We start from the raw sequence: 25,007 nt of genomic DNA, 5'->3' as shown, positions 1-25,007 counted from the left end.
CTCACAAAACATCTGAACTGAGTTTTATGTCATTTCTGAAATATTTTATGGCCTAGATTTTAGTGGAAAATGGTCTAACCCACAACCCAAATATAGAGTGGCGCTTCAAATGTTAGACCATTCTTGAAAACACAAAATTTTAAACCCATTTATCTCAAAAACTACAGAAAGTGGGTTAGACCACTCTACTTCCAAACCCTTCATATATACATACAACACATATTTACACATAAAAGTTAAAAAGGCAGGAGACATTGACTTAAGTTAAAGCTTTCATATCATATAGAATATATTAGTAATTATAAATTATATTCTAAATTACAAAATATGAATCTATATTTAGCACTATAAGCAATAACATTGGTCATCATTGGCAAAACGTTGTGGATCTTCTCCACTAAACCAGGTGTTCTATGCTTTCAAGCATACAGATTTGTTCCTAAATGTTATTTCTGGGGCTTTAATTCTATTCAGAAACCTTTTTTTTCTTACCTATCAAAACTCACGTTATGCAACATATCGCCATTTAGAGTCACAAAGAGTAACTTGTGGTTCGCTACTGAAACACCGACTAGAGCCTCCGCTATCAACGTTTAGCTGGTAGAAAACCACTTTTTTTTTTTTTTTCAATTTTAGCTTCTGTGAAGGCAGTGATTGGAATTGTTTAGTTTGTAGGGCTAAACAGTTTATAAATACAACATTAGCATTAGCTGCTCATATTAATGGCATACAGTATAGCGCTTGGATGCTAACACATTAGCTTCCACTCAGTCTACAAGCTGCAAATGTAGCTAGCTAGCTGGATAATGTAGACGACTAGTTTAATAAACATTAGTGGTATCACAGTTGTAACAGGAGAATAAAAATGTTTTATTTTACATACTTGTTAGCAGTTTACCATGAAATCACCATTTGACTCCACACCACCGACTGCTCAGCTGCATGTGCTGCTCACAGTGTTACAAACAATGGTGTCAAAGCGTGCTCTGCTGGGAAAACTATGTGATGACACCAATTTAACCTTAACCTTATCGTATCTGCATTACGTCTTTTTAAAATTAACCTTTAGACAGACAACATAAATTCAGATACTGATATATCTGTGACAGGCCTGAATCAGCTGATGGCTAATAAATCGGTGGGACTCTACAGCGTCTTACATGAGTCTAATGTGAGTTAGAGAGTTTAACAAAAAGAAAAATCGTCTTATGTTAAGATTAATAGGTCAGCCGCAATGCTCCCAGGCTAACTAAGACTTATGTTTTGAGCAATCGCTTTGAGCAACACTTAAATTTAGAAATGTAATTAAAGTCTGACTTCTAGTTCTGTCTCCATGAAACTGGCCTCAGGGCTGATTTTCTGAGCTCATGAAAAGCTGTTTTATTGGAGATAAGCGATTGTCACAGTACTGCAATGATAGAAACATCATTATCATACAGAATGTGATGCATCGCTGTAGATTAAACCGCCCAACAGTAGGCAAAGTAGATACAATTACCTCATCTTCAGGGGCGGAATTAGAGAAAAATTAATAGGGTGGCAAAGGGGTGGCAGATACATTTTAGGGGTGGCATATATATATATATATATATATATATATATATATATATATATATATATATATATATACACATACACTCTGCCAAGGAGGCGGAGCCTTGGCAGAGTTATGTGATGATTGACATTGGTTTGTCTGTCTGTTAGCAACATTACTCAAAAATGGAATGATGGATTTGTATGAAACCAACCAGCAGGCGTTATCAAATTGACACAAATACTGCTGAAATAAGTATGTTAAATAAAATATCATTTGTATTTGTCAGCCAATCCTAAACATGAGTTGTTCTTATTAGCTGCCAATCACAATATGTGATTTGATATGTCTAGCAGAAAGGGGAAAAGATTTAAACTGAAATAAAGTCAACCTTATATACTTTGACGAAACCAAATGCTAGATATGTTAAAAATGTTTCCTAAATATAGCAACAAATTAGATTAAGACTAGACAATGTCTCTCTTATGCACTGTTTTGGGAAATCTGCATTTGTGTGATCTATGCTTATGTTCAGCCTGCCACAATGATTACATTATTAATTCATCTAGAACAGAGTCAGAGTCCAGATAATTTTATTTATTGTCTTAGATTTGTGGTTTTATATTTTGATGCTCTTTATTTGAGACATATCTTACAATAATTCTATAATTCCAATATTTGGATATTCTTAAGAATAAAGGACCTATTTATCATCTTAAAATTAAAAGACTAACTACATCAGATAATAATTTGTCCAAAAAGGTAATTATTGTGACAGGTGTACCTCTTACTCAGATATATTATACTAAAGCAATATTCATAGCATGTGGACCAGCTGGACCAGAGATAGTCTCTGATTTACCTTTCGCTGTCTGAGCTCTGCATGCCTTCATTTCTTTCTCTCTCTCTGAACTCTTCCTCCTCCATCTCCTCTCTGGGATGCTCTTCTTCCTCTCTTCTTTTAGGCTGGGAAAAGCTGCTGGTGGTTCCCTCCCTCTTCATTCTTTACTGTCTCCTACAAGAATCACACTGACTGAACTATGTTCTTTCCTTTGATAATTTTCATTATTAACTATGATACAATCTGTTGTGTACAATTTAAACCTTTATATAGATACTTAACATGTAAACGTTTTTTCAGCTGTAAACTAAATGATATGACTGTACTGTGATGAAACACATCAGTGTTTTTGTTATTATAACCTTGACACCAAAATTATAAAAACCAGCATTAAACAGGCAGGATGTAGTTTTCAAACAGTGCATGAAAACCTGGTGTAACTGGGGGTTTGGTTAATGTCATGTAAAATCTTAGTGAATGTGTGATTTCTTTTGACTTCCAGTCTGTTGTCAGAACCACAGGTTGTAATTATCAAAAAGAAAAGAAAAACTTCCACAGACGACCCCCCACCATCCTTCTGTGGCTGTTCTCTAACATTAGCTAGCTAGCTAGCTACAGAAGTAAAAATTAGCAAGGCCCAGACTCACTGGAAACCGTGGCTCGTCTCGCAAGCAAACACTTTATGTGAATTTAGACACTATTAGCATTTAACACATTGTGAACAGTTATATTAGCATGTAGTCTAACCCAGTCTAACTAGTGTCTTACTGCCACACCGAAGTCCAGCTGTCATCCACATGAGTGAGGTCTAAGAGCAGCCCCCTCAGGTGAGTCGTGTCGCCTCCTACCTGTAGCAGCATAGACTGTACAGGACGTGACGTCAACATGGTGCATTCGGAAGCACTCGGACATCGGAGATTCACTCGTTATTCGTCTTTCCTGGACTGTCGCTCTTTATGCGGCCACAACCTTTCATATACATATCTTTGAATTAGATCGTTCAGAACTGGGGTGGCAGCCGGGGTAGCAAGGCATCTTCTAGGGATGGCAGTTGCCACCCTATGCCACCCCAGTAGATCCGCCCGTCTGGGTGACCCCAAACCTTTGAACAGTAGTGTAATATGAACTACTGGTTGACAGCAAGATCAAAATGTTTTTCTCTCTTTGGATACCATACTCTGCTGAAAGCTGAAGGAGAAACGATGCTGCTAAAATGTAGAATTTAAATTAGCATGTCATTGGCAAGCATTGAATCCAGTAGTGAACACTATACATTATAAGGAGATAGAATAAACACTGCAGCTCACTCACACTTCACACTAAAGGTTAATAGCTATCATCTGTTTGTAGTCAAATCTCTTCCGTCTCTTGAGTTTCCTTCCCTGAACAATAGAGAGACCCCACTAGAAAACAATGTTCATCACTTACAAAATAAAGTCAGAGCCAGGTCCGGTCTGTCATGGTTACAGATAAATTTATTGTACAACACAGCAACGTCACTAGCATGCAAAGTCAGGTATGACACGCATAAGGCATTTCCTCCATGTAAAAGCTGCCTTTGTCACTAGGTTTTCCAGTTTTTAAAGTGCAAAGTTCACAGAATGAATAGATTTTGACCTACAGCACTACATTGTAAACAGATCTATTAACCAGACATGTAATGACAAAAAAAGTACATTTGGATTACCGTCAGTTAACATTACATTACACAATGCCATGACTACACGCGGACTGATAGATTTACAGGTCTTCACTGCCAAAGTTCAAGATGCTCCAAAAGACAATTCTACAAGGTGTCACCGGAAGGTTTAGACAGCTGCACATTGCTCTTAAATAGCTTGTTCTTCGTTAATAACAACATGGCGGAAAGAGTCACTGGACGAAAAACTGTAAACCGTGTCTGAAGAAGTTTGGTCTTGATGATAAAACGCACATCTGCAACAAAGACGCTCACTCGCACACTGATAAAAACGGGTAAACATGAAGAGACGATCCGATACGGTGGCATGTGTGGACATAAATATGCATACACAGGACACTACGGTGTTAAAACAACAAAAAAAACCCCAAAATAACAAGAACTCTAACAGATTGCAACACGTGACAATCAGAGACAAACCGGACGCTGTCTACATTGAACAAGATGGCTGTAATACATGTCACGTCTGATGCAGTTCATCCACAGAAGCACAGGAGAAGAAGAGCGGTGGTCTCTTAAAAACGCTACAAAACTGAACCGTCACAGCCACCACAACAGCAGGTACAATTTCTTTTTTTTTTTTTGTTTTAAAGCGCACAAATGGATCTGCTACCTACAGTCGGACCGTGTTAGCCAGGCTCGTGCCAAATTATTGCCATTATACTTTTTTTTTTTAATATATATACCTGTATGTGCACACATGCGCACAAAATGGCTTTTTGAATCTTGCTGAGACAGATGCTCGGAAGCTGCTGCAGCAACAGCAGCGGCAGCGATATGGCAGAAAATCCAGCAGGACCGAGGATGAAATGGCAACAACACAGGTTTAGGATGAAACCTGTTTGACACCCTGTAACTAGGAATGAACTGGAAATGACCTAACAACCAGTTCTTCTACTGAGAGTTTGACCAGATGGGCTTATTAATACTTCATGAGTGCGACCTTACTGGCCTTGGTATGCAAATGTCTGCTGTGGGCTGTTTAGACTGATTGATTTCATGTGTTGCTGGTTACTAAGGGAAGATTTCTGGTTAATATGTCAATTTCTCCCTCATCTATGGACACAACCAGTGCAGCGGCGGTCTAAAATAAGGATATACAGTATATATACACACACACAAAACATCCCTAATCTGTACATCAGCTTAAAGATTTATATATTTCTCTGTATATACACATTTATATGGGAAGGAGAAAAATAAAGCATCATCAATTAATTAATTTTGTAGTGTCTGATCTGGTAAACATTGCAGTAAACACTTGAGGAGTTTGTGATTGTGGCGCAGTGTGTGTAGTTATGTGTGTAACGCTTCGATTAGCAGTCATCTTTTGGTTAAAACGGTTAAAAACAAAGCAATAAATAGAATAAAAATCAGCTGCAGGAATTAAAAGCCTGACATAAAAAGAAGAAAGCACTTCTGGCTAACGTTAAGAAGGCAAAACGAAAGCTACGGTACAGCATTAAACGCTGAAGACAGATGTTTAAAGAGCTGAGCAACATGAGAGGTGGGAAGGAGGAACTTCATATCTATGCATCAGTCAAACAAAAATACACTGTCAAGTAAATTAGAATGCTTCAGTTTCACATACACTCCTCCTGGCCATCGAGTTGATAAAAAACAAAGCAGAAAAGGTCCAATAAGCACGATTGGTTAGGCTAATTTAGAGATCAGATCTAGTATGGGACAAACAAGTCAAAAGAATGCCCAACATTTTCAGTGCCGGCAGTTACTTACTTCATTCTAAAGTCAGTAAAATAAAGTTGTCTCATTTTTTTGGCAATTTCTACTTTGAAAATCCAGCCAGTGGAGTTTCTACAGATGTCTATTGTGAAGTGAATGAAATAGGTTTGTCTTACTGCTGTATTTACTGACATTTGCCCGTCTTGTTTTGGCAAAGGGTAAAAGGAAAAAACTCTAACTAAATGGAGAAGTGGCTTGTTATTTAGTTGCAACTGAGTTTGTCCCACATGCACTGTGGTCGTTGGATTCCACAGTGGAGGTGAGTGACGCCGTCCTTCCCAAATCCTTCTTCCTGTCCTTGTTTACAGGTTAAACCGTTCTATCAAGTCGACGTGGAGTTTGTGGTTCAGTACACACAAAGGTCGGGGAACTTCATCTCGTAAATGGGTACAGATCGACTCTGGTTTTGGCCGTAACCCGATGAAATGGTTCCAGACGGGCTGGGAGGGGGTCTAGACGGCAAGAGGAAGGAAAACAAAGCAATTGTTACCGCTGTGAGTCAATGCCATCACGTTCATCAGCCGTCTGAGTCGACGTCCACCTCCAGAAATAGCCCTTACCTGATTGTGATTTCGAAGATCTGATTTAGTTTGCTCTGCAGCAGGGTGGCCTAGAGGGGACAAAAGACACAAAAAAAAACCCCATTAAATACAGGAAGAGGATTAAAAAAAAACAATAAAGGGTGAGTGTGTTTATTGTACCCTGGCACCGCAGTGGGCAGCTATCTCCTCGAAGGGGGCTTTCTGGAACTTCTCCACCACTTGTCTCCTCCGCTCCCTCTCCTGCTCCTCCATACCAACACTGTCCACTAGAGGGAGAAAGAAGCAGCATTATGAGCCAATGTAGGGTTAAGTACTCATCACAACAATGATGAAGTACTCAGAGAGAAAGTACCACCATGTAAAATACTCTGTTATTAGTAAAAGTCATGTATTTAAATGTCTACTAGTGCAAAAGTACAAAAGCATGAGCATCAAAAATAGAGTTCAAGTGCAAAAAGTTAAAATATTCCTTATATAGAATGTAAAATACTGGATTAAAATTACAGATGCTTCAATATGTTCATTATTATAATACAGGAGCTGGTAAAGAACATTTAACTTCCTAAGACCTGGCATCCACATATGTGGACATGATTTTTTTTTTCTCAAAAAGAGCATATTGTTCATAATAGTAACAATAAAAATAATAATAATGACAGTAATAAAAATAACAACAACACTATAAATATAATAAAATATAATAAATATAATAATAAGATATTAGATATTATCCCATTATTATATTTATTGGCTACTCATCACAAAAACCAAGAAATCTAAAATGCAAGCCCAACCAAAGCTCTGGTCTTAGGAGGTTAACTACTTTATTTCTGCTGGGCAGCTTATGAAAATCTTAAACTATTAAATTGTAATATTTAATTGTTACCTGTATTTTAAGTTATGAAACCAAATTTACAAAATAACTAGCGATAAGAGCGATCAAATGAATGCGGAGGAGTAAAAAGTCTGGATTCAAAAGCACAAAGTAGCAGAAAATTAAAGTAAGTACGTCAACATTTTTATTTAACATTTGAGTAAATATATTTTGTACAATATTTCTTCCCTCACTGCCTGAATGTTGTGGATTTTTCCTGTAATCATGCTTTAGCAGCTCATTTCTGTAGTTCATTTTAAGTAAATAAGTAAGTAAAATGTATTTATATAGCACCTTTCACTGATACAAAATCACAAAGTGATTTACAACAATAGTAAACAAGGATTAAAAAAAACCCAAAAATGATAAAAGGTAAAAAAAAAAAAAGTTAAAACAAGGGAGCAACAGCTAAAGTACAGTGCATCATAAACAATAAATAAAATTTTAAGAAATAATAAAATTAAGAGGCTACAGATCTCAATAAAAATGCTTTCAGCTGCCTCATTTTAATAAACAAATACGGCAAAAAAGAGTTACCTAAACCGACATCCCACACTGTTGGCCCATTAACGCAACATAATTAACAATTTCACAAAACAAGCACAGCGCTGAGACCTGCGTCATCTCCATAAATGATTCAGACCAAACTGATGAAGAAGTGAACTCACCGATTGCATTTTTCAGGGTCTCAAATGTGATCTCCTCTGCTGGTGTTCTCTGGAGAACGGAACGTGAAAACTCAGGTTAATCTCCCTTATAGAGAGCTGTTTAAGTTCTAGACCACTGGTTCCCAGAGTGAGGGTCGGGACCCTTCAGCGGGTTATGAAATGATTTCCACAAATCCAAAAACATTTTAAAAAATCATAAGAAAAAGCATATTGTAGTCATAATTATTACAAAACCTATGAGTCTGCCTCTTCTAGAACAAATGTGTATTCAGTACTACAACTTATAAATAGAGATGTTCCCTTTTTTCTCCTTTCTTCTATTAAATTACTATTATGAAGGAAAAATTACTCTTTCCCCGTACTAAGATATTTCCTTGCAGCTGAAATTATCCTCCAGGTTCTACCTTTGAACCCTCCTCCTATTCACTTGTGCTAAACTAAGGCTGTGAGAATGTTCAGACCTTCTCTCTCTCTAATGTGGGCCTGAGAAAGGCAGATGCTGCAGAAGGAGGTATATGAGAGAGACAACTGCTGTCCCTGACTTGGTCAAGATTAGATATTGTTTAGTCTGACGTGCCTGAGCAGAAAAGCTGTCCCCATGTTAGGCTGAAATCTAAATCTGGCATTCCTCCCAACTCGTTATACACCTAAGGCTGAAGAGAATCCTCAGAACTGATGCTGCCGATGGTCACCTCAATGTGCTGCTTTGTTCTATCACTTCTCCTGATATCAGTAAACCTTATTCTCACCTAAACCATCTGAGTCTCTAGAGTGTCTCTGTCTCTGCTCCTAATCTTCTCTCGACATCGCAGAATTTCCATAACAACTATAAAGTAATATATTGGTTGTAAGGCTGCTGTGTTTTTTTGTGTGTAGTTGTTTTGCTTTTGTGCCCCCTGCTCTAGAACATGACTCAGTTGTAAATATTTCATTTTTTTTTTTACCTCCTCTTTCTCTGGACTGTTTCGGGACTCGACTTCCACCTGCAGTGAGATCGTCTCCCCGATGCTCTTCCTCTTGGACAGACGGTCCTCATCTGGAAGAAGAGCACAGACATTTCTCTTTGATGAAACCCAAAACAAAATAGAAGATGTTGACGGTTTGCAAATTCATGTAAAAGTTCCAGAGAAGTGGCTCAGCTCATTGGGGTCTGGGCTCCTCACCGGTATACTGCGGGACGTAAGGCGTAGCCAGTCTGTCTGTGTTGTAACCACTTCCTCCCAGGACCTCAGTGATCTTCGACTGCAGGAACAAAACATCCCCTTCCACCTTCTCCAGTGAAGACGGCAGCCTGAGAACAAAGACAGAACCCTGAATCTTTTTTGTGAAGCAGATGGCAGTAATTCACTGCTAACGTTTTGCATTTAAATATCAGATTTAACACTGGTGTGCTTTGGGAGGAAGGTGTATCGTATGAGACTTTTACGTACTTGGGATTTTCAATGAACACGTCCTCAGGCAAAAGGTAAGGACTTTCTTTCTGTCTCACCTCAATTACCTGAAGGGCAGAGAAAAAGGGGGTAGTTTATTAACAGGAAGTATTCTTATTAGTATTATTATTATTATTATTCAAAGACACACTCTGTTTGCACCGAGAAGCCCGGACCCACACCTCGTGTATGTGCTGGCAGAAGGCTGGGACGGTGGTGAGCTGGCAGATCAGGTTGAGGTAGGCGGCGGCCAGGGCATGAACAGCACAGCGGTTAAAAACAGGCAGACCCTCATCAGTGGACAGAGCCAGGTCCTGCACAGGATACAGGGAGACATAAGCAAAGATAACTGGACTATAAAACACCCCATATCATAAATCTGTGGATGTTCTCAGTCATCCAGGTCATGATAAGTCTCAAGCAAGCATAAGTTATGGCAACTGGACTAACCTCGTGTGAGTCGAAAACGTTTCACCTCTCATCCAAGAGGCTTCTTCAGTTCTGAAAGCCTGGTGGGGAGTACCAGATATTTATCCACCAGGAGGGTGGTGGCAAAAACAAGTGGACAAAGACCCGAAACCAACAGACTCGTTAGGTGTTAATGTGAGTCGAAGTCAAAGGCTAACGACTCACATTAACACCTAACGAGTCTGTTGGTTTCGGGTCTTTGTCCACTTGTTTTTGCCACCACCCTCCTGGTGGATAAATATCTGGTACTCCCCACCAGGCTTTCAGAACTGAAGAAGCCTCTTGGATGAGAGGTGAAACGTTTTCGACTCACACGAGGTTAGTCCAGTTGCCATAACTTATGCTTGCTTGAGACCCCATATCATCCTCTCACTCCCTAATCACTATCTAGGGAGCACTAAACAGTGAACTATGTAGTGAACTGAGAGGGAGCAACATTTGGACACTACTCGAGCTATTAATCACGACACGCTCTAGCTGTGACTAGTCAAATTTTATTTATTACATGGCTAATAAACGAGTAAAATCAAATTTAACAATACTGCCTGAACGGGGTATTAACAGCATTAGATAACAGCAGCTGGGGAGTAAGGCGATATTTGATATCTGAACTAAATAATAAAATGACTCATGATTACAGGCGTGTGCTTTCGTACCTGCAAGGCAAGTGCCAGGCGAATGAGGTCCACCACCACCTCTTCGTTGGCCAGCTCCACGCTGAGAAGCCCCAACAGAGCAAAGAGGGTCTCGTAGTGCTGCCGCCCGCTGCTCTGCTCCTTACAGCCCAAGTAGATGTGCCGGTACAGCTGCTGGCCATGCTGAGTGGATGATGTGCAGGGAGAACAATGATGAGTGACAGACGGGGGACTCTAGAGTGTGGTTACACTGCAACTTTCAAGATTAATTTGTGCAAAGTAAAAACAGCTTAATGAGGATTTAAATTTACATAATGTTGCACAAACTAAACGCTACATTAGTTTGCACAAGCAAGCCAATTGTTGTTTTGTAAATGACTATCTGTTTAATTATGTGTATGAGAGCATCTGTAAAGTAGGAGAAACTGTAGACAAATGTGTACCTTTTTCATGAATAAATTGTCCTGTCTGGAGCACTTGTCGACTTTGAGTTTCAGCACAGAGATGTCGGAAATGATGCTACACAGAAAGAAGGCCAAAGCTGTTAACGTGAAGTTCCAAAACACGACAACTTCAGCCCGACCAGGTTCCTGCACACACGACCACGCACCTTATGTTGGAGAACTTGGGCCTGTTGTCGTGTCTGTCAATGAGACTGAGAAGAATCTGGAGCACCAGCAGTCGAACCTCTGGATCCTCAGTTAGAGAGAAGGACAGTAGTGGTTCCAAGAAAGAGCTGGGCAGCGCCGTCAGCATGTTGGTAGTCTGGAAACCTGCCGTCACCTACGAGATTGACGACCAAAACTCATGTACACTACCGTTCAAAAGTCTTAGGCGACTAAGAAATGTTCTTATTGTTGAAAGACAAGCAGTTTTTTTCAATGAAGATAATATTAAATGAATGAGAAATCCAGTGTAGACATTGTCAATGTGGTAAATGACTATTGTAGCTGTAAACAGCTGATTTTTAATGGAATATCTCCATAGAGGTACAGAGGAACATTTCCAGCAACCATCACTCCTGTGTTCTAATGCTACATTGTGTTAGCTAATGGTGTTGAAAGGCTCATTGATGATTAGAAAACCCTTGTGCAGTTATGTTAGCACATGGATAAAAGTGGGAGTTTTCATGGAAAGCATGGAATTGTCTCAGTGACCCCAAACTTTTGAACGGTAGTGAAATTTTAGAGTGATAATAATGAAGGTTAAATCAGAATTTAGCCACTTTTGCTTGTTTATTAAGGTGTACAGGTAGTTTTAATGCTAACTCAGCAATGAAAAACATTCAAATAAATACATTTACACACTTAAATGAAAGAAAATGAGGATAAAGGGGTGATCTTGCATTGATGCACATTAAATAAAGGAAGATGTGCAGTTAGGCTACAACTTTTTTTTGCTGCTTGATGCAAAAAGAAGAATTTATTTTCCATGACTAATCTTCAAGAAGTCTGTCTGAAAGGACATCATTAATGCTGATTGGAGGCTTTTTAGAGTTTATCTTTCTACTTCAGAACTTTAAAAGACAGAGTTCTCCACATGTGGCTGCAAAAAGAAATGAGTTTAATGGTAATATTTAAGCAACAGGAAGGTGATTTTGATAAACATAGATACATGAGCAAAAAATAAATAAATAAATAAAAAAAATATATATATATATACACACACACACACACACACACACACACACACACACACACACACACATATATATATGTTGTTTGTGGTTGCATTTTTTGTCATTTTATCTGTATTTGCTATTTTTCAATCTCTTTGCCTCTGACTTATAAAAAAACTATTTGGTCGTTTATTGTGAGTTTTTGGTCCTTTTTTGGTCTAATTGATGCTTTTTTTAATCTCTCTTTCATAATTTTAAAAGGTTTGTAGAGGTTTTTCTGATTTTTAATTTTCATTTATTTTTCTATTATTTGGTATGTCCAGTATGTTCCTGTGGTTAAGATGAGATAAACATGTTGAAAGGCTAATTGATGATTAGAAAACCCTTGTGCAGTTATGTTAGCACATGAATAAAAGTGAGTTTTCATGGAAAACATGAAATTGTCTGGGTGACCCCAAACTTTTGTATGTTTTAAAATGTTTCTGCATGCCAAGAGGAATCAAGCTGAACTGAGCTCTGCTGCATTTGTGGTCTGTCTGTTGGGTGAGTTGCAAATCATTTTTAAACACATTTTGTTCACACCCTGAAGTGAAAATTCTATTGTGCAAATGTGACAAATAATTTTGCTACACCACAATGTGAGTGATGCTTTTATTATTTAAAAAAAAAAAAAAATCAATGTGCAAAACATTCAGGTGGCAGCTTCCCACTTTTAGGCAGCGCTGGTCGTTACTGATGCTGGTGAAAGTGACAAACACCAGGTCAGATTAGCTCTCACTGACTAACTCTGGTCTTATTCTATGACTGAACTTAAAAAATTGAATTTTACTGTTGTCTATTGTGCATTTCTTTGCAATTCTGTGGGGTTTTCACAGGTTACAAACAAAACAGAAGACATCAAAACTGCAAAATAACACTAATGGAATTATACAGTGGCAAGACGGTATAAACAAAGTGAAATGTTTTCCATATTTTAGATTCTGCAAAGTGGCTGCTGTTTGGCATCAAGACACGTCTGCACACTACTGTAAATATTCGAAGCAGCTTCATGCCGTCGTCACCTGGATTCGTTTCCAGTTAACAGGTCTGTGCTGTCAAAAATGAAATGGTGGTAAATCTGTCCTTCTTGATGCATTTGTCAGTTGTGTTGTGCTAAAGCAGGGTCGGTATAAACTAACACTACCTTAGAACTTCAGTGAGCCTCATGTCTGACTGCTCTTGGCCCCACATTGGTAATGTAGATGGATGACTACTTTCATAAGCAATTATATACAATTGATAAAGAAATTACATCACTAGAAAAATAGCCGCGCTGCATAAACATTCCTCAGCGGATGGAAAGAACACATGTGAAGCCATCCAGAGAGATGAAAATATGAAAAAATTCCACGACTGCCAGAGCACTGCCAAAAAAAATACAGTATGCACAAAAATATTTTTTCTATGACCGATATGGTGCGATAAAGTTTGATCGAGTACAGCTATTGAGAAATGAAGTGTCATCCTGACGGACTGCACTGGTATTACTGATTGAGCCTCCTCTTGCAGCATGAAGATAAACATTTGTACATAAACTCCACTGTATTATATCATCCCCACTGCTGGAGTAAGACAGTGACGGATGGTGACACTCTCGCTTTCTCATTCTCACCATCTGTGCCTGTCTTGGTCCCTGCCTTTTTTGTTTTTCATTGCTGTTTGTTTTACTTCATATTTGTATGTATTAAAAAGGAAATCAGCTCTTTGTGGGAACATTTTTGAATTCAAACAGAAATTAAAACTTACCTGAACCAAAGACTTGAGTAACATAATCTGAATCATCCTGGTGCCTTCAGGCCTGGGAAAGTAAAACAACAAACTAAGATTCAAATGTGTCCTTAAACCCACCAATTTGTTTACAAACTGTGACACCAGCTAAATGCATGTATAGCTGTCCTAGGACAAGGCTGTGTAATCGTAACAGCTTGTTTGTGGATGGTGGGAGATTTGTGAGTGATGTACCCAGAGCCTGTGGAGGGCAGAGCCAGGTGCACTCCAGGGACTGGGATCTTCCCCATGATGAAGAGCATGACCTCTGACCTCTGGTAGGTCGGTAGAGTGTTGGCAAATGAGCCTGAAAGACAGACAAACAGAACGGGATCAGATAGATAAAAGAAGGCGAAAAAAAGACATGTGAAAGAAGAAATAAATAAATCACAAGCATAAAAGCACATAGACACAGTTAAGGTGAACATTAGCACCTAGCCACCCTCCTACACACTCCCTCACTCTCACACAAAGATCAAAACACTAAACACACACGCTGCTCAGACTCACCAATGGTTCTAATGACTGCCTCCTGCAGCTGTCTCTCCTCGTGAGCTTTGATGATTTTGGTTCCGATGTTGGTGCTGCCGTCGTATGAGCCGGTCAACTCGTAGTCTACACTCAGACGGAGCTGCCGCAGCAGTGTGTTGAACACCTCCAACACCGTAGGACCTGCAAACACACGGAGAACAATCCAGAGATCATTTCACTCCAAATAAACTCTTCTGATGCATTCTGTCTGAAACCGTTTACAATTTCCCAGCAACAGCAGCAGAGGGCATAGCACCCACTCAGGATCAGCGGGACGGAGGTGGAGAGAGTGGAGAGCTTCCAGTACCTGGGTGTTAACATCACGTAGGACCTGACATGGTCCTGTCACATCAACACCCTGGTGAAGAAAGCTCCACACCATCTCTACTACCTTAGATGCCTGAGGGACTTTAAGCTCCCTCTCAAGGGGCTCAGGAACTTTTACAGCTGCACCATTGGGAGTGATATGGCTGGGAGTATCACCACCTGGATGGGCAGCAGCACCCAGCAGGACTTCTTGGCCCTGAGGAGGGGGTCCACACCATCAGAACCACCCTCCCCAACCTGCAGGACATTTACAGCAAACGATGCAGGTTAAAGGCCAGGAAGATTGTGAGTGAGCCCACCCACCCCTGATTAGCACTTCCTGAAGGCAAACACAGACAGGATGAGGAGGAGATTCTTCCCACAGGCTGTCCGCCTGCTCAACCTGAAACAATAGACTCAAAAGACAATCAAACCTGCAAATTCTGTTCAATATCCTATTCACTTTTTGCCTTGTATATAAACACTACCGTTCAATAGTTTGGGGTCATCCAGACAATTTCATGTTTTCCATGAAAACTCCCACTTTTATCCATGTACTAACATAACTGCACAAGGGTTTTCTAATCATCAATGAGCCTTTCAACACCATTAGCTAACACAATGTAGCATTAGAACACAGGAGTGATGGTTGCTGGAAATGTTCCTCTGTACCTCTATGGAGATATTCCATTAAAAATCAGCTGTTTCCAGCTACAATAGTCATTTACCACATTAACAATGTCCACACTAGATTTTTGATTCATTTAATGTCATCTTCGTTGCAAAAAAAATGTTTTTCTTTCAAAAATAAGGATATTTCTAAGTGATCCAAACTTTTGAACAGTAACGTATATTTATTTTGCACCATTTGACCCTTTGATTTATTTATTTTGCTCCTTTCTTCCTTCCTCCCTTCCTTCCTATCGTGTGTTTTTATTCTTTATTTTTCTTATTATTATTGTTTCAATATAGACAGGTGCTCAATACATTTCACTATGCTTAACACTGTGTATAATTGTATGAAGGTCTTGAATCTTGACTCCTTGTGTTCCTATAACTCACCTACAGAGCCACTGGCAGCAATGGCAGCTGCTTCCAGCAAGACTTCCACTATCCCAGCTCGCACTGTGGCCGAGTTCTTGCTGTTAGCGTCCAGGTGGCCGAGAAGTTGCTGGATTACCAAGTGAGAGTGTTGGGACTGGAAATAAGCAGAGGAGGAATGACTGAGTGAAACCAGACCAACAAAACAAGTAAAACAGAGAGAGAAAAAAGTGGTAAGAATTTGATAATTATAGTGAGCCATTCCACCAGGGAGCTAACACCAGAGGTTGGAGATAAAGCACTTCACTGACTTGCATTTTTCATTTAAGACCAAAATCCACCACAGCTGTGAGGAGGACGCTCCGTGCTGGAAGTAAAGTGGAAGCATCTCTAATTTTCTGAACTATATTTGGCAGTAAATCAGTGGGAGCTCCATGAATATTGGAGCATGTTTGTACTCTGCATCCCTACGATGTGTAGCAACCACTTAAACATGGTGCTATGTAAATTACACATAATGTCTGAGGACTGCATTTGCATCTGGAGATAAGGAGAGTGAAAGAGAGAGAAAAGGGGGTGAGGAGAGGTTGCCGTGAATATGCAGACGCTGTATCACTGACCTGGATGGAGTACATGATGATTTTGAAGCACCGCACAGCGAAGGTCTTTCCCTCCCATAGAGAGTGGTTATCTAAGTGCCTGGAGAACGCAGAGAGAAGGGGGGAGGCAGTGAGGATACAGACGATGTCATTATACAGCACCAGGAGGAGAGAGGCATCGAGTCTTTTTGCATTTACGAATGATATGAGAACGAAGAAGAGTTACTTATAAGACAAAAAAATAATCTTGCTGCAGTATTAACAGTCTACTAACAATATCTACAGACTTCTGAGCATTTCTATCAATCGAAAGTAGTGAAAAGTGCAACAACATGGCCAAAAAAGCCCAATCAATGCCAATGATCAGGACTGCAACATTCCACAAACCTAATCAAGGTCAGTACGACTGAACAGCTGGTTGAGAAGTAGGTAAAGAAAGTGGGCCGAGGATAGAGTGAGATAAATTACTAAAGCACAAAACGGACAGAACCTGAGACAGTGACGGATGGGCAGGACCTGGTCTCACACAGCACATGACTACTGAGATGAATTAAAAGGAAAATTTAAAATGGATGGATCAAGGACGTTCAAACGAGAAATACAGTTAAGATATGACTGCACAGGGAAATGGTGAGAAGAAATAAATCAACAAAGGCATTACAGATTTAGAAGTTGCTGAAACTACCCATGTATTTTTAAAATGTTTTCCAGAAAACATACATTACTGGCTGGAGAATTTGCCTCTTAGTACATTGAGTAGTTATAAAAAAATCAACATATTTTTGAAGCTTAAATGTAGAAGAATCACCTGAAACATCAGCGCTGATTGACAAATTCTATCTGCTGTATCATTCAGCATATTCGTTACCTCACTGAGCTTCCACTGAGCATTTTAGCTACCACCTCCACCATCTTTACTCAGAAAAAAGGCAGGAATAAGCACAAACTCTAGCTGAGATGCAGGAAATTAAGCCAAAGGGGAGAAAAGATAGATGGACAGATAATAGAACTAAGAGAGGTAGATGCACACAGGCACATGCAGTGAAGGGAAAAGGCTGAGGCAGATAAAATACTACATTACCAAAGCAACAGTAACGGTGGACTGATTTAAATAAGGAGATAGAGGAGAAGAAACAAACAACTCACAGAGAACCAGATTCGAAGACAACCAAGTTAAAATAATAACAGAAGTTATATCAGTGCAGTGAAAAAGCAGGAAAACCTGCAATTTCTTTCTGAAAAAGAACTACAACTTGAGTGAAATTACAACATAGCCGGACAAAACTCAACATAAATGCAGTAATAGACTCTTTTCTGCAAATCCTGCGCTCACATTTGGTCAACAGCAACTACGTAACCTTGCATCGACCTTGTCGTGGCCCCATGTGCCAATCAGAGTGAAGACAAAAACGCTGCACCAGAGCTCTGAGATGCAGCCTTCCTTCAGGTCTAGTCGATATGTCAAAAACAACAACTGCATAAGGGAGCCCATCGCAAACAGAGCACAGATCTTCTAAATAAAAGAGTTTGCGGGGGCGTCTCACATCAGCACGGGCGTGACGGCGTTCTTGATGTTGCCATAGGCGGCTCGTCCCAGCAGCTCCCTGAAGCAGCGCTCCGTCAGCTCCACCGGGCTCTCCTTCTCCTTCTCCGATGCCTGCAGCGGAGAGGGCGAGCGGCTGGTGGGGAGCGATGCAGGTGAGGAAGCATAAATAAAAAGGGAGAGGAGAGCAAAGAGCAGGGAGGAGGCGAGGAGAGGGAGGCAAATTGGGGAGGGTGTAGACGGCGAGAGAGAAAACAGAGACAAGAAACAAGGGTATGAAATCAATTTGACTCAATAACATTTCTAACACTAAAACACTCTGTGATCACTGCAGCCTTTGTTCCTGGGGTGACTTTACCTCTGCAGTGAAAACTAAGTGTCGTGTGTGCAAACATCAGTGCACTGCACATCTGTTACGACCATGGGGGGTATGTCCGTGTCTAAGTGTGTAAATGTGTGCGTTAGTGTGTGCGGCCACTCACACTGCGTCCAACTCTAGCCTGTCTTTGTTCTCATGCATAGTTTAAAACATCCACCATAACTCTATCTTGGTCATGGCTAGCCTCGGGTAGTCCTCCGATGATGGCATTATTTATTAACAGCCTAATCTCTTTCATCCTGTCTGCTGCTGCTGCTGCTGCTGTGGAGGAAACGTGAATTCCGCCCTCTTAACTCCAAAACCAGCAAAATCGAGAATAATACGATGGACTGAATATACCGGGTTAACTGAGGACACAAAAACAAGCTTCTTTAATCTAATATTTTCTCAGTGCTGCAGAGAAAAACTTTGTAGAAGTTGAGGTCTGAACTGCACTTCTAATGGTTTCAGATCTAATGATTTGAAAACTCACAATCTTTCATCAGTCTATTCACAGATGTTGTTTTTGAGTCTATATTAAAAAAAAAAAAAAGAGAAAAAGAATTGCTTGGGAATAACAAAGCCTTTTCCAGCACCTACATGACATTTACAAACAATCACGATGGTTCTCGTCCTTGAAGTAGAACACATAAAAGTGAGTCCACAGAAGCTTTTGTTATCTGCAGAAACAAACTTTCTACAGAAGTCAGACGGTTGAGTAAAGCTGATCTTTAAATGAGTTGTGCGTGGGGATTAATGTGAAGTAATTAGACTCTGTGCTGACGGCTGTGGGTAATGACAGGCTAGGCTCGGTGAGGAGGAGATGAGGAAGCACAGCAGGGGAGGCCTCAAGACGCACACAGAGCCGAGGGAAGCTGAGATGGAAATGTGACTCTGCTGGATTGCGTCCGTCTGTCCCTCTCTTTCAATAACCTCCCCGTTTCCATCGCTCTAATTTCTATTATCTATCCACCACCCAATCTCCCCACGTTCTTATTGCTGCCCTCCCCATTTGCTCCCATAACCTTCAGATCTCAGCAATGACGTCAAAGCGAATTTCAGCATGTGGAATACTGCCAGGAGAGGGAGGCTGCAGACTCGCTCGCACGCTGGCATCCTTTAGCTCTCGGTGTTTATAAGCTTTTATTCTCCACCCATTGCGCTAGTTCTGTTCATGTTTCCCACTTTCAAGCTCTCCTCTTTTCTCCTTGATTTTTTTCCTTCCTGTGTTCTGGTTTCTTTGCTCTTGTTCTGCTGTTGGTGGGTTTAGAGATGCCCATAAGGGGACCAAAGCTGTCAGTGGGTTCGCTCTGTGATGACAATGATGATGAATGACATAGGTGACGGCTGGCTGGACCGCCAGGACAAATATGGCCTAACGTTAGACAGACAGCAGCAGTTGGCTGCAGCATCAGGGCTCTGGACTGTGTAACCGAGGCATGGCGGGTCAACGCTGGCCAGTTTCGGGTCATTAACTTCCTCCACACATTTTAGATGGCACTATTTGAGCAGTTTTGTGATCATTATAAACACATAAAAATTATCCAATGTCATATAAGAGGCAAAATAACACAGATATATATGTGTTTTGGCAACAGAAACTTGCATCCTTGGATTCATTGTCGAACAGGCTTCATGGAGTGTGAAATATAATGATAAATTTAACTTCTGACAGGGGTTTGCTGAAATGCAAGCTGACACGTTACAGTGCTCGCGGGGAGAAGGTCCTTGGACAAATGAAACTACATTATAGCTTCCTGTTGGAGCACATCAGCAAGTTCACAGAAAACATCAAGGAAAGAACACCATCCCCACGATGGAGCACGGGTAATTTGTGCTGCCTCTGGCACAGGAAGCCATGAATCTTTAAAGAGTACAATGAAATAAGTCTGAAAACGTGGCTCCTCCAGTAGAAAAATGATCCAAAACATGCATCAAAAAAGCATCAAACTAGCATCAATTAGGTGAAATTTGTCAATAATACTCGAAATTGTTCAAAACGACAAAAAATTTGCTCGAACTAACTCAAAACTCAACCAAAATCACTTGTAAATTGATGTGAAATGAATCCAAAATTGCAAAACAATTTGCCTAAAATACATCAAAAATTGACAGTGAGTCTAAATATGTCCAGAACGAGGTAGAAATTGTTCAAAATAACTCAAAACTTGTCCAGGATTTCTCAAAATTAGTTGAAAATGATTTAAAGTCTGCAAAACGACTCCAAATCTGTCCAAAATGATGTGGAATATGAAAAACAATAACAAAAAAATTGTTAAAAAATGGTCAGGTATGCCTCAACGTTTTTCCACAATGGTTAAAACCTGTCAAAAAACTAATTAAAAATTGGCCTAGATGACTTAAAATTTGTCTAAAATGACTAAAATTTATTTAAATGGGTTTTAAAATGTCCTAATTTATTCAAAATTTGTGAAGAATTGGAGAATTGGATTATTCTGAAGTGGCTGACTTTGGTTTCTGATCTTAACCCAATTGAACGTCTACAGAAAGAGCTGAAGCTTTCAGCAGGGAGGAGTTTGTTGAACAGTAGTGGACCAAACCAACATATAAGAAGTCTCTCATTTGGTTTTAGTGATATTTTCCTCAAAAGGACGTACTGCAAAATTTCAGGTCAAGAGTCCAAATGCTACGACAAATTGTGTAGCACATTTGTTCTAATTAAATATGTAATGAAAACTCCAACTTCATCTGCAAACAGCAAGAACTAGAGTCCAATCAGTTAGCATTTTGTGAGCACTCACCTCTCCGTACGTTCTCCACTCTGCAGGTTGAAAAGCAGAGAGGGGACGATCTTGTCCATGTGCTGAGGGTCCCAGATGTTGGCCTGCAGCTCATCGTTCACCGTCTTCCTCACCACGCCCTGCAGACCCTTGATACCTGCCATGCGAATCCTGGAGGAAACAATCACACACTCAGATGTCACAAAGTATTTGTCTGATAACTCGCACTATAAACAGACAACCATATTTAGAAAATCATATTTTTATCCAGCTTTTTGATTGTCTACGCTTTGTGTTTCTATTTTTTTCATGCAACCAAAATATATTTCACTCGTCAAAGGTGTCACTTTGTCTATTTTCAGCGAATTAAGATGACAAGATCTCTTTGAAAAGGTTTTTAAAAGAAATGTCCAGAGGCAGCGGTAGTCTAAAAAAAATACCTCCTAAGAGGTCTAAAAATGGCAGTTATTTAATAATTCTGTCTCCGGTGCAATCAAGCATCCGTCCACTTACTTGGTGCGGATGTCGGGGTCCTCGTAGCTTGAATGGCACATCTCACTGAAGCGTGACACAAAGAAGTCATAGCTGCGGTGGTACGATGGCGTGTCCTCTTCTATGTTGGCAAACTTTACAAACTGATGATGAAAGAAGAGGGACAGAAACAGCAGTAAATCCTCAAGTTTGGTTTCCTTTAAGATGTACCAATGTGCAAGAAATAATATATATTGGCTTATGTCTTAACTACTACAATAAATTGCTTAAAAGTGCAATAAACCTAAAAAAAAATGAAAATACCTTTTGTTTTTTTCCACAAACAGTCATGGAAAAAATTTTTAGACCACCCTTGTTTTGCTGTTTATTTTGTTCATTTTAATGCCTGGTACAACTAAAGGTACATTTGTTTGGACAAATATGATGATAACAACAAAAATAGCTCATAAGAGTTTAATTTAAGAGCTGGTATCTAGCCATTTTCCATGGTTTTCTTGATAATAACCAAAATCACTTCAGTTTTTACATCAACAGCTATGGCATTGTACTGCCAAAAACAGTGCTTTTAGTCATTCCATGTTTTCTTTTCTGTCCGTTTGAGTCGCATGATACACACAGGAGTTAATACTTGATTGTATAACCATTGTTTTTGATGACAAGGGTTGTCGAATAATTTTTTCCAGGACTGTATATTTCAAAATACAGAAATTGCATAGCTGTATCCCTCAAATTTGTAAATGTAAAAAAGTTGCACAATATCCCGTTGTCTCGTTTATAAAGATTTTTGTTATGTGCGCTTTATTGTGTATTTTTACAAACCCATCACTGCAACAAAAAAGCGCTCTGAGACATGGTGAATGTGTGAAATATTAGTGTAACTCCCCAGATTTCATATGCAAAAAGAATGATCGATTTATCTTATCTGGTTTCAAATCTACCACCAATCAAAAATGAATAAATATGCAATCGTAGCGCCGGTGGGCTCTATAGGGTTAAAGGTTTATTTTGATTTGATTAAAGACTCTTTCAGGAAATAACTGGCTCTTAATAGTGAACATCTCCTAACCAGAAGTCAAACTGTAGCTTCATGACATCTCATTAGGAGGGAAAAACACAGGGCAGAAGGTAGGGGGGGGCATCTCCCACTGGGTCAGAAAATGTCACCATATAAACAGGCTGACATTCAGCTTCACACCACTCTCCAATTAATAAATTATAAACTAGATTTCTTAGTAAGAAGTCGGATCATTAGACTGCCTAAGGAAAAAAATTTGCATCACAAGTAGTGAGCGATGCAGATAGTAATTACAGCAAATAAACTGCCATTCAAAAATACAGTCAGGGTTAGTAGCAAGAAAAAAAGAGTAGTTTATGTAACAAAAAGAACATCTAAAGAAATGCTTGGTGAATCTTTTCCCCACGTATAAAACGAGTGCTCAGAGTGGCTTTGAAATTAAATGAAGTATCCTTGAGCAAATTAAATGAAGTGGGCCTGTAATTGTTCCTGTGAAGCTGCTCGGTTGCAGCAGCATTTTACTGCTGCAGTTGATACCTGGGAGCTGCCCGGTATTACTGGCAGGAATGCCGGGCAGCTTCCGGCTATTAATGGATTCGCTGAAAAAGACTGTATCTGATGGAAAGCTTTCACAATGTTGTCTGAAACCACAGGCTATGGAGAACAGAGAAAATGAAGGATTTTGTTACAACCGCAAGCAACGGCAGGAGAAACGAATCCCCACCTCAAGTCTTCTCCATAACAGGACAAACCATAACATCAACAGCTGGCTGAGAAATATGAAGCAAGTACGGGGTTTTAGGTCAGTGAAACAGAGTGCAAGAAAATCGGATAAGGTTGGAGTATGTCATGATAAACTCTCTAATCCTCTCCGTTCATCTCCCTCTGACTCTTTTGATGAGCCATACTGTGTAAACTAAGAAGGAAAGACACTTCATGTGAATATATACAGCGATTTGTACGTGTAGTTCTGTGTGTGAAGAAGCTCAGCGTACTGTTTGCTCTGAATGTAAGCATCAGTCATTTCTGTACTAGAGGTCGCTGTAATGTAGTACACAGTTTGTGCACAGGGTGTCACTTTTGTGCTGTGGCTTGTACCTAATATAGGTGGGAATCAGGTGGCAGGTGCTCCTAAATGGGAGACACTAACAGCTTTTGATCAATAAATATTACAGAGAAATGGGAGAAATTTATGGACTGCTGTAATGGAATCCTGAATGAACTGCTGAAGATCTTTGTGTCTTGTAAAGCCACTAGAAGAAATACTGGGACCGTGTTACTAGACTTGCCGTATGCTGTGGTATGGATGCATAATTTACTAGCATGTCAGTCCCCCTTAGTGGCTTTAAGTTTAAATTTAGCCTCTACATCAGGGTAAAACTCTAAATTTAAAATAATTTGTTTTCATTGTTAAGTAAAATACTAGATTGCTCATTGTTCTTTTGTCATTTTGCGTCTTATTTTTATAATATTTTATCAGGTTTTTGTTGTTTTTTTGTCTGACTTTGGTCATTTTGATCATAAAGTAAAATACTATATCATTCAGTTCCAGATACCTGTGACTAAATGTTTTGTGTCTTTATAGACACTCTGTGATCTCTAAGTTGTAATGTGCAAATGATAAACTGAGGAATAATGTTGCTGAAATTGAACTCAGTTTTCTTAAGAAATTTCAGGTTGTTCATGATGTTTTGTAAAAAGATAATTCCCTAAATCTGCACATTTTCAGAATGTATTTTTTTGCACTAAAACAAAGGAAAAATTTGGAGTTGTGGCTATTTATAGGTTATTATGCTCAGATTTTACTGTCACTTGAGATCAAACTGGGCTGAATGTGGAACCTGAACTAAAATGAGTTTGACCCTCCTGCTCTACAATATATGACCTGAATACGTGCTGCAAAACACTCTGAATGCAAAGATTTACATTTTAATCTGTGCATATGGCAAAATTCCTCTTCTACTGGCTTTGTGTGTGAATTCATCGCCATATGGCCGTGCATTCATCTTAAAATTCACAATCCTAAGTGTGTGTAAGGGAGACTGATGGGAGAAAGCTTAAGGGTGAGCATGTCTTGTCAGTCTGTATAGATGACTGCAGAGCTTTGCCCATGCAGTCTGCAGCTAATCTGATTTCCTTTATGCGTCCTCTGCTGACCTGGCCGACGGCGCTGATAGCTGCTTCCCACATCAGGGGGAAGCTCATCACTCTCTCTGTGCACCACTCTCATGCTGAGCTCTGATCTTTGCGAAACACCAATACAGTATTCCTCCCAAGGTTAACATCTTTTACTTTGCGCCATCACATCAGGAGAGTAAATGTGCCCTGTCGACTTTTGATTAGATAATACCTCTAAATCCACTCATGTGGGTAGAGTTTGATGCGGCAGAAAAGCTTAGAAACTAAGACACATTAGGGAGCAACGGTTTGAGCGTGTGGGCATTTATCTAAATTTATGTCGGCAAAACAAGCTGCCCTAATTTTTTTAGGCTCTTGTGACAAAAATGAGACCACATTACAGCG

At 39.7% G+C, this 25,007-nt stretch overlaps 1 protein-coding gene across 5 annotated transcripts in view; it reads right to left on the bottom strand.

Moving 5' to 3' along the window:
- Nucleotides 1–3,832: 3,832 nt before the first annotated feature.
- Nucleotides 3,833–25,007, bottom strand: part of LOC111584654 (protein EFR3 homolog B) — a 39,171-nt gene continuing 17,996 nt past the window's right edge. For all 5 annotated transcript variants that reach the window (XM_055015847.1, XM_035940803.2, XM_023293844.3 and 2 more), the window contains 19 exons: nucleotides 21,491–21,612; nucleotides 20,999–21,148; nucleotides 17,880–18,014; nucleotides 16,357–16,435; nucleotides 15,758–15,893; nucleotides 14,369–14,530; nucleotides 14,054–14,165; nucleotides 13,838–13,889; nucleotides 11,045–11,217; nucleotides 10,878–10,953; nucleotides 10,456–10,617; nucleotides 9,514–9,645; nucleotides 9,332–9,399; nucleotides 9,065–9,192; nucleotides 8,846–8,937; nucleotides 7,902–7,950; nucleotides 6,519–6,625; nucleotides 6,378–6,427; nucleotides 3,833–6,269 (listed from right to left, as the gene is read on the bottom strand). In XM_055015847.1, the coding sequence (XP_054871822.1) occupies nucleotides 6,164–6,269; nucleotides 6,378–6,427; nucleotides 6,519–6,625; nucleotides 7,902–7,950; nucleotides 8,846–8,937; nucleotides 9,065–9,192; nucleotides 9,332–9,399; nucleotides 9,514–9,645; nucleotides 10,456–10,617; nucleotides 10,878–10,953; nucleotides 11,045–11,217; nucleotides 13,838–13,889; nucleotides 14,054–14,165; nucleotides 14,369–14,530; nucleotides 15,758–15,893; nucleotides 16,357–16,435; nucleotides 17,880–18,014; nucleotides 20,999–21,148; nucleotides 21,491–21,612 (2,091 nt within the window). In that variant the 3' untranslated portion in view covers nucleotides 3,833–6,163. The remainder of the gene's footprint in view (nucleotides 6,270–6,377; nucleotides 6,428–6,518; nucleotides 6,626–7,901; nucleotides 7,951–8,845; nucleotides 8,938–9,064; nucleotides 9,193–9,331; nucleotides 9,400–9,513; nucleotides 9,646–10,455; nucleotides 10,618–10,877; nucleotides 10,954–11,044; nucleotides 11,218–13,837; nucleotides 13,890–14,053; nucleotides 14,166–14,368; nucleotides 14,531–15,757; nucleotides 15,894–16,356; nucleotides 16,436–17,879; nucleotides 18,015–20,998; nucleotides 21,149–21,490; nucleotides 21,613–25,007) is intronic.

The sequence above is a fragment of the Amphiprion ocellaris genome, chromosome 12 (genome assembly GCF_022539595.1).
Source record: "Amphiprion ocellaris isolate individual 3 ecotype Okinawa chromosome 12, ASM2253959v1, whole genome shotgun sequence".
In the NCBI taxonomy this organism is placed as follows: domain Eukaryota; kingdom Metazoa; phylum Chordata; class Actinopteri; family Pomacentridae; genus Amphiprion; species Amphiprion ocellaris.
Note: the sequence above shows the minus strand (reverse complement) of the source record. Positions and strands in the feature narration are given on the sequence as shown.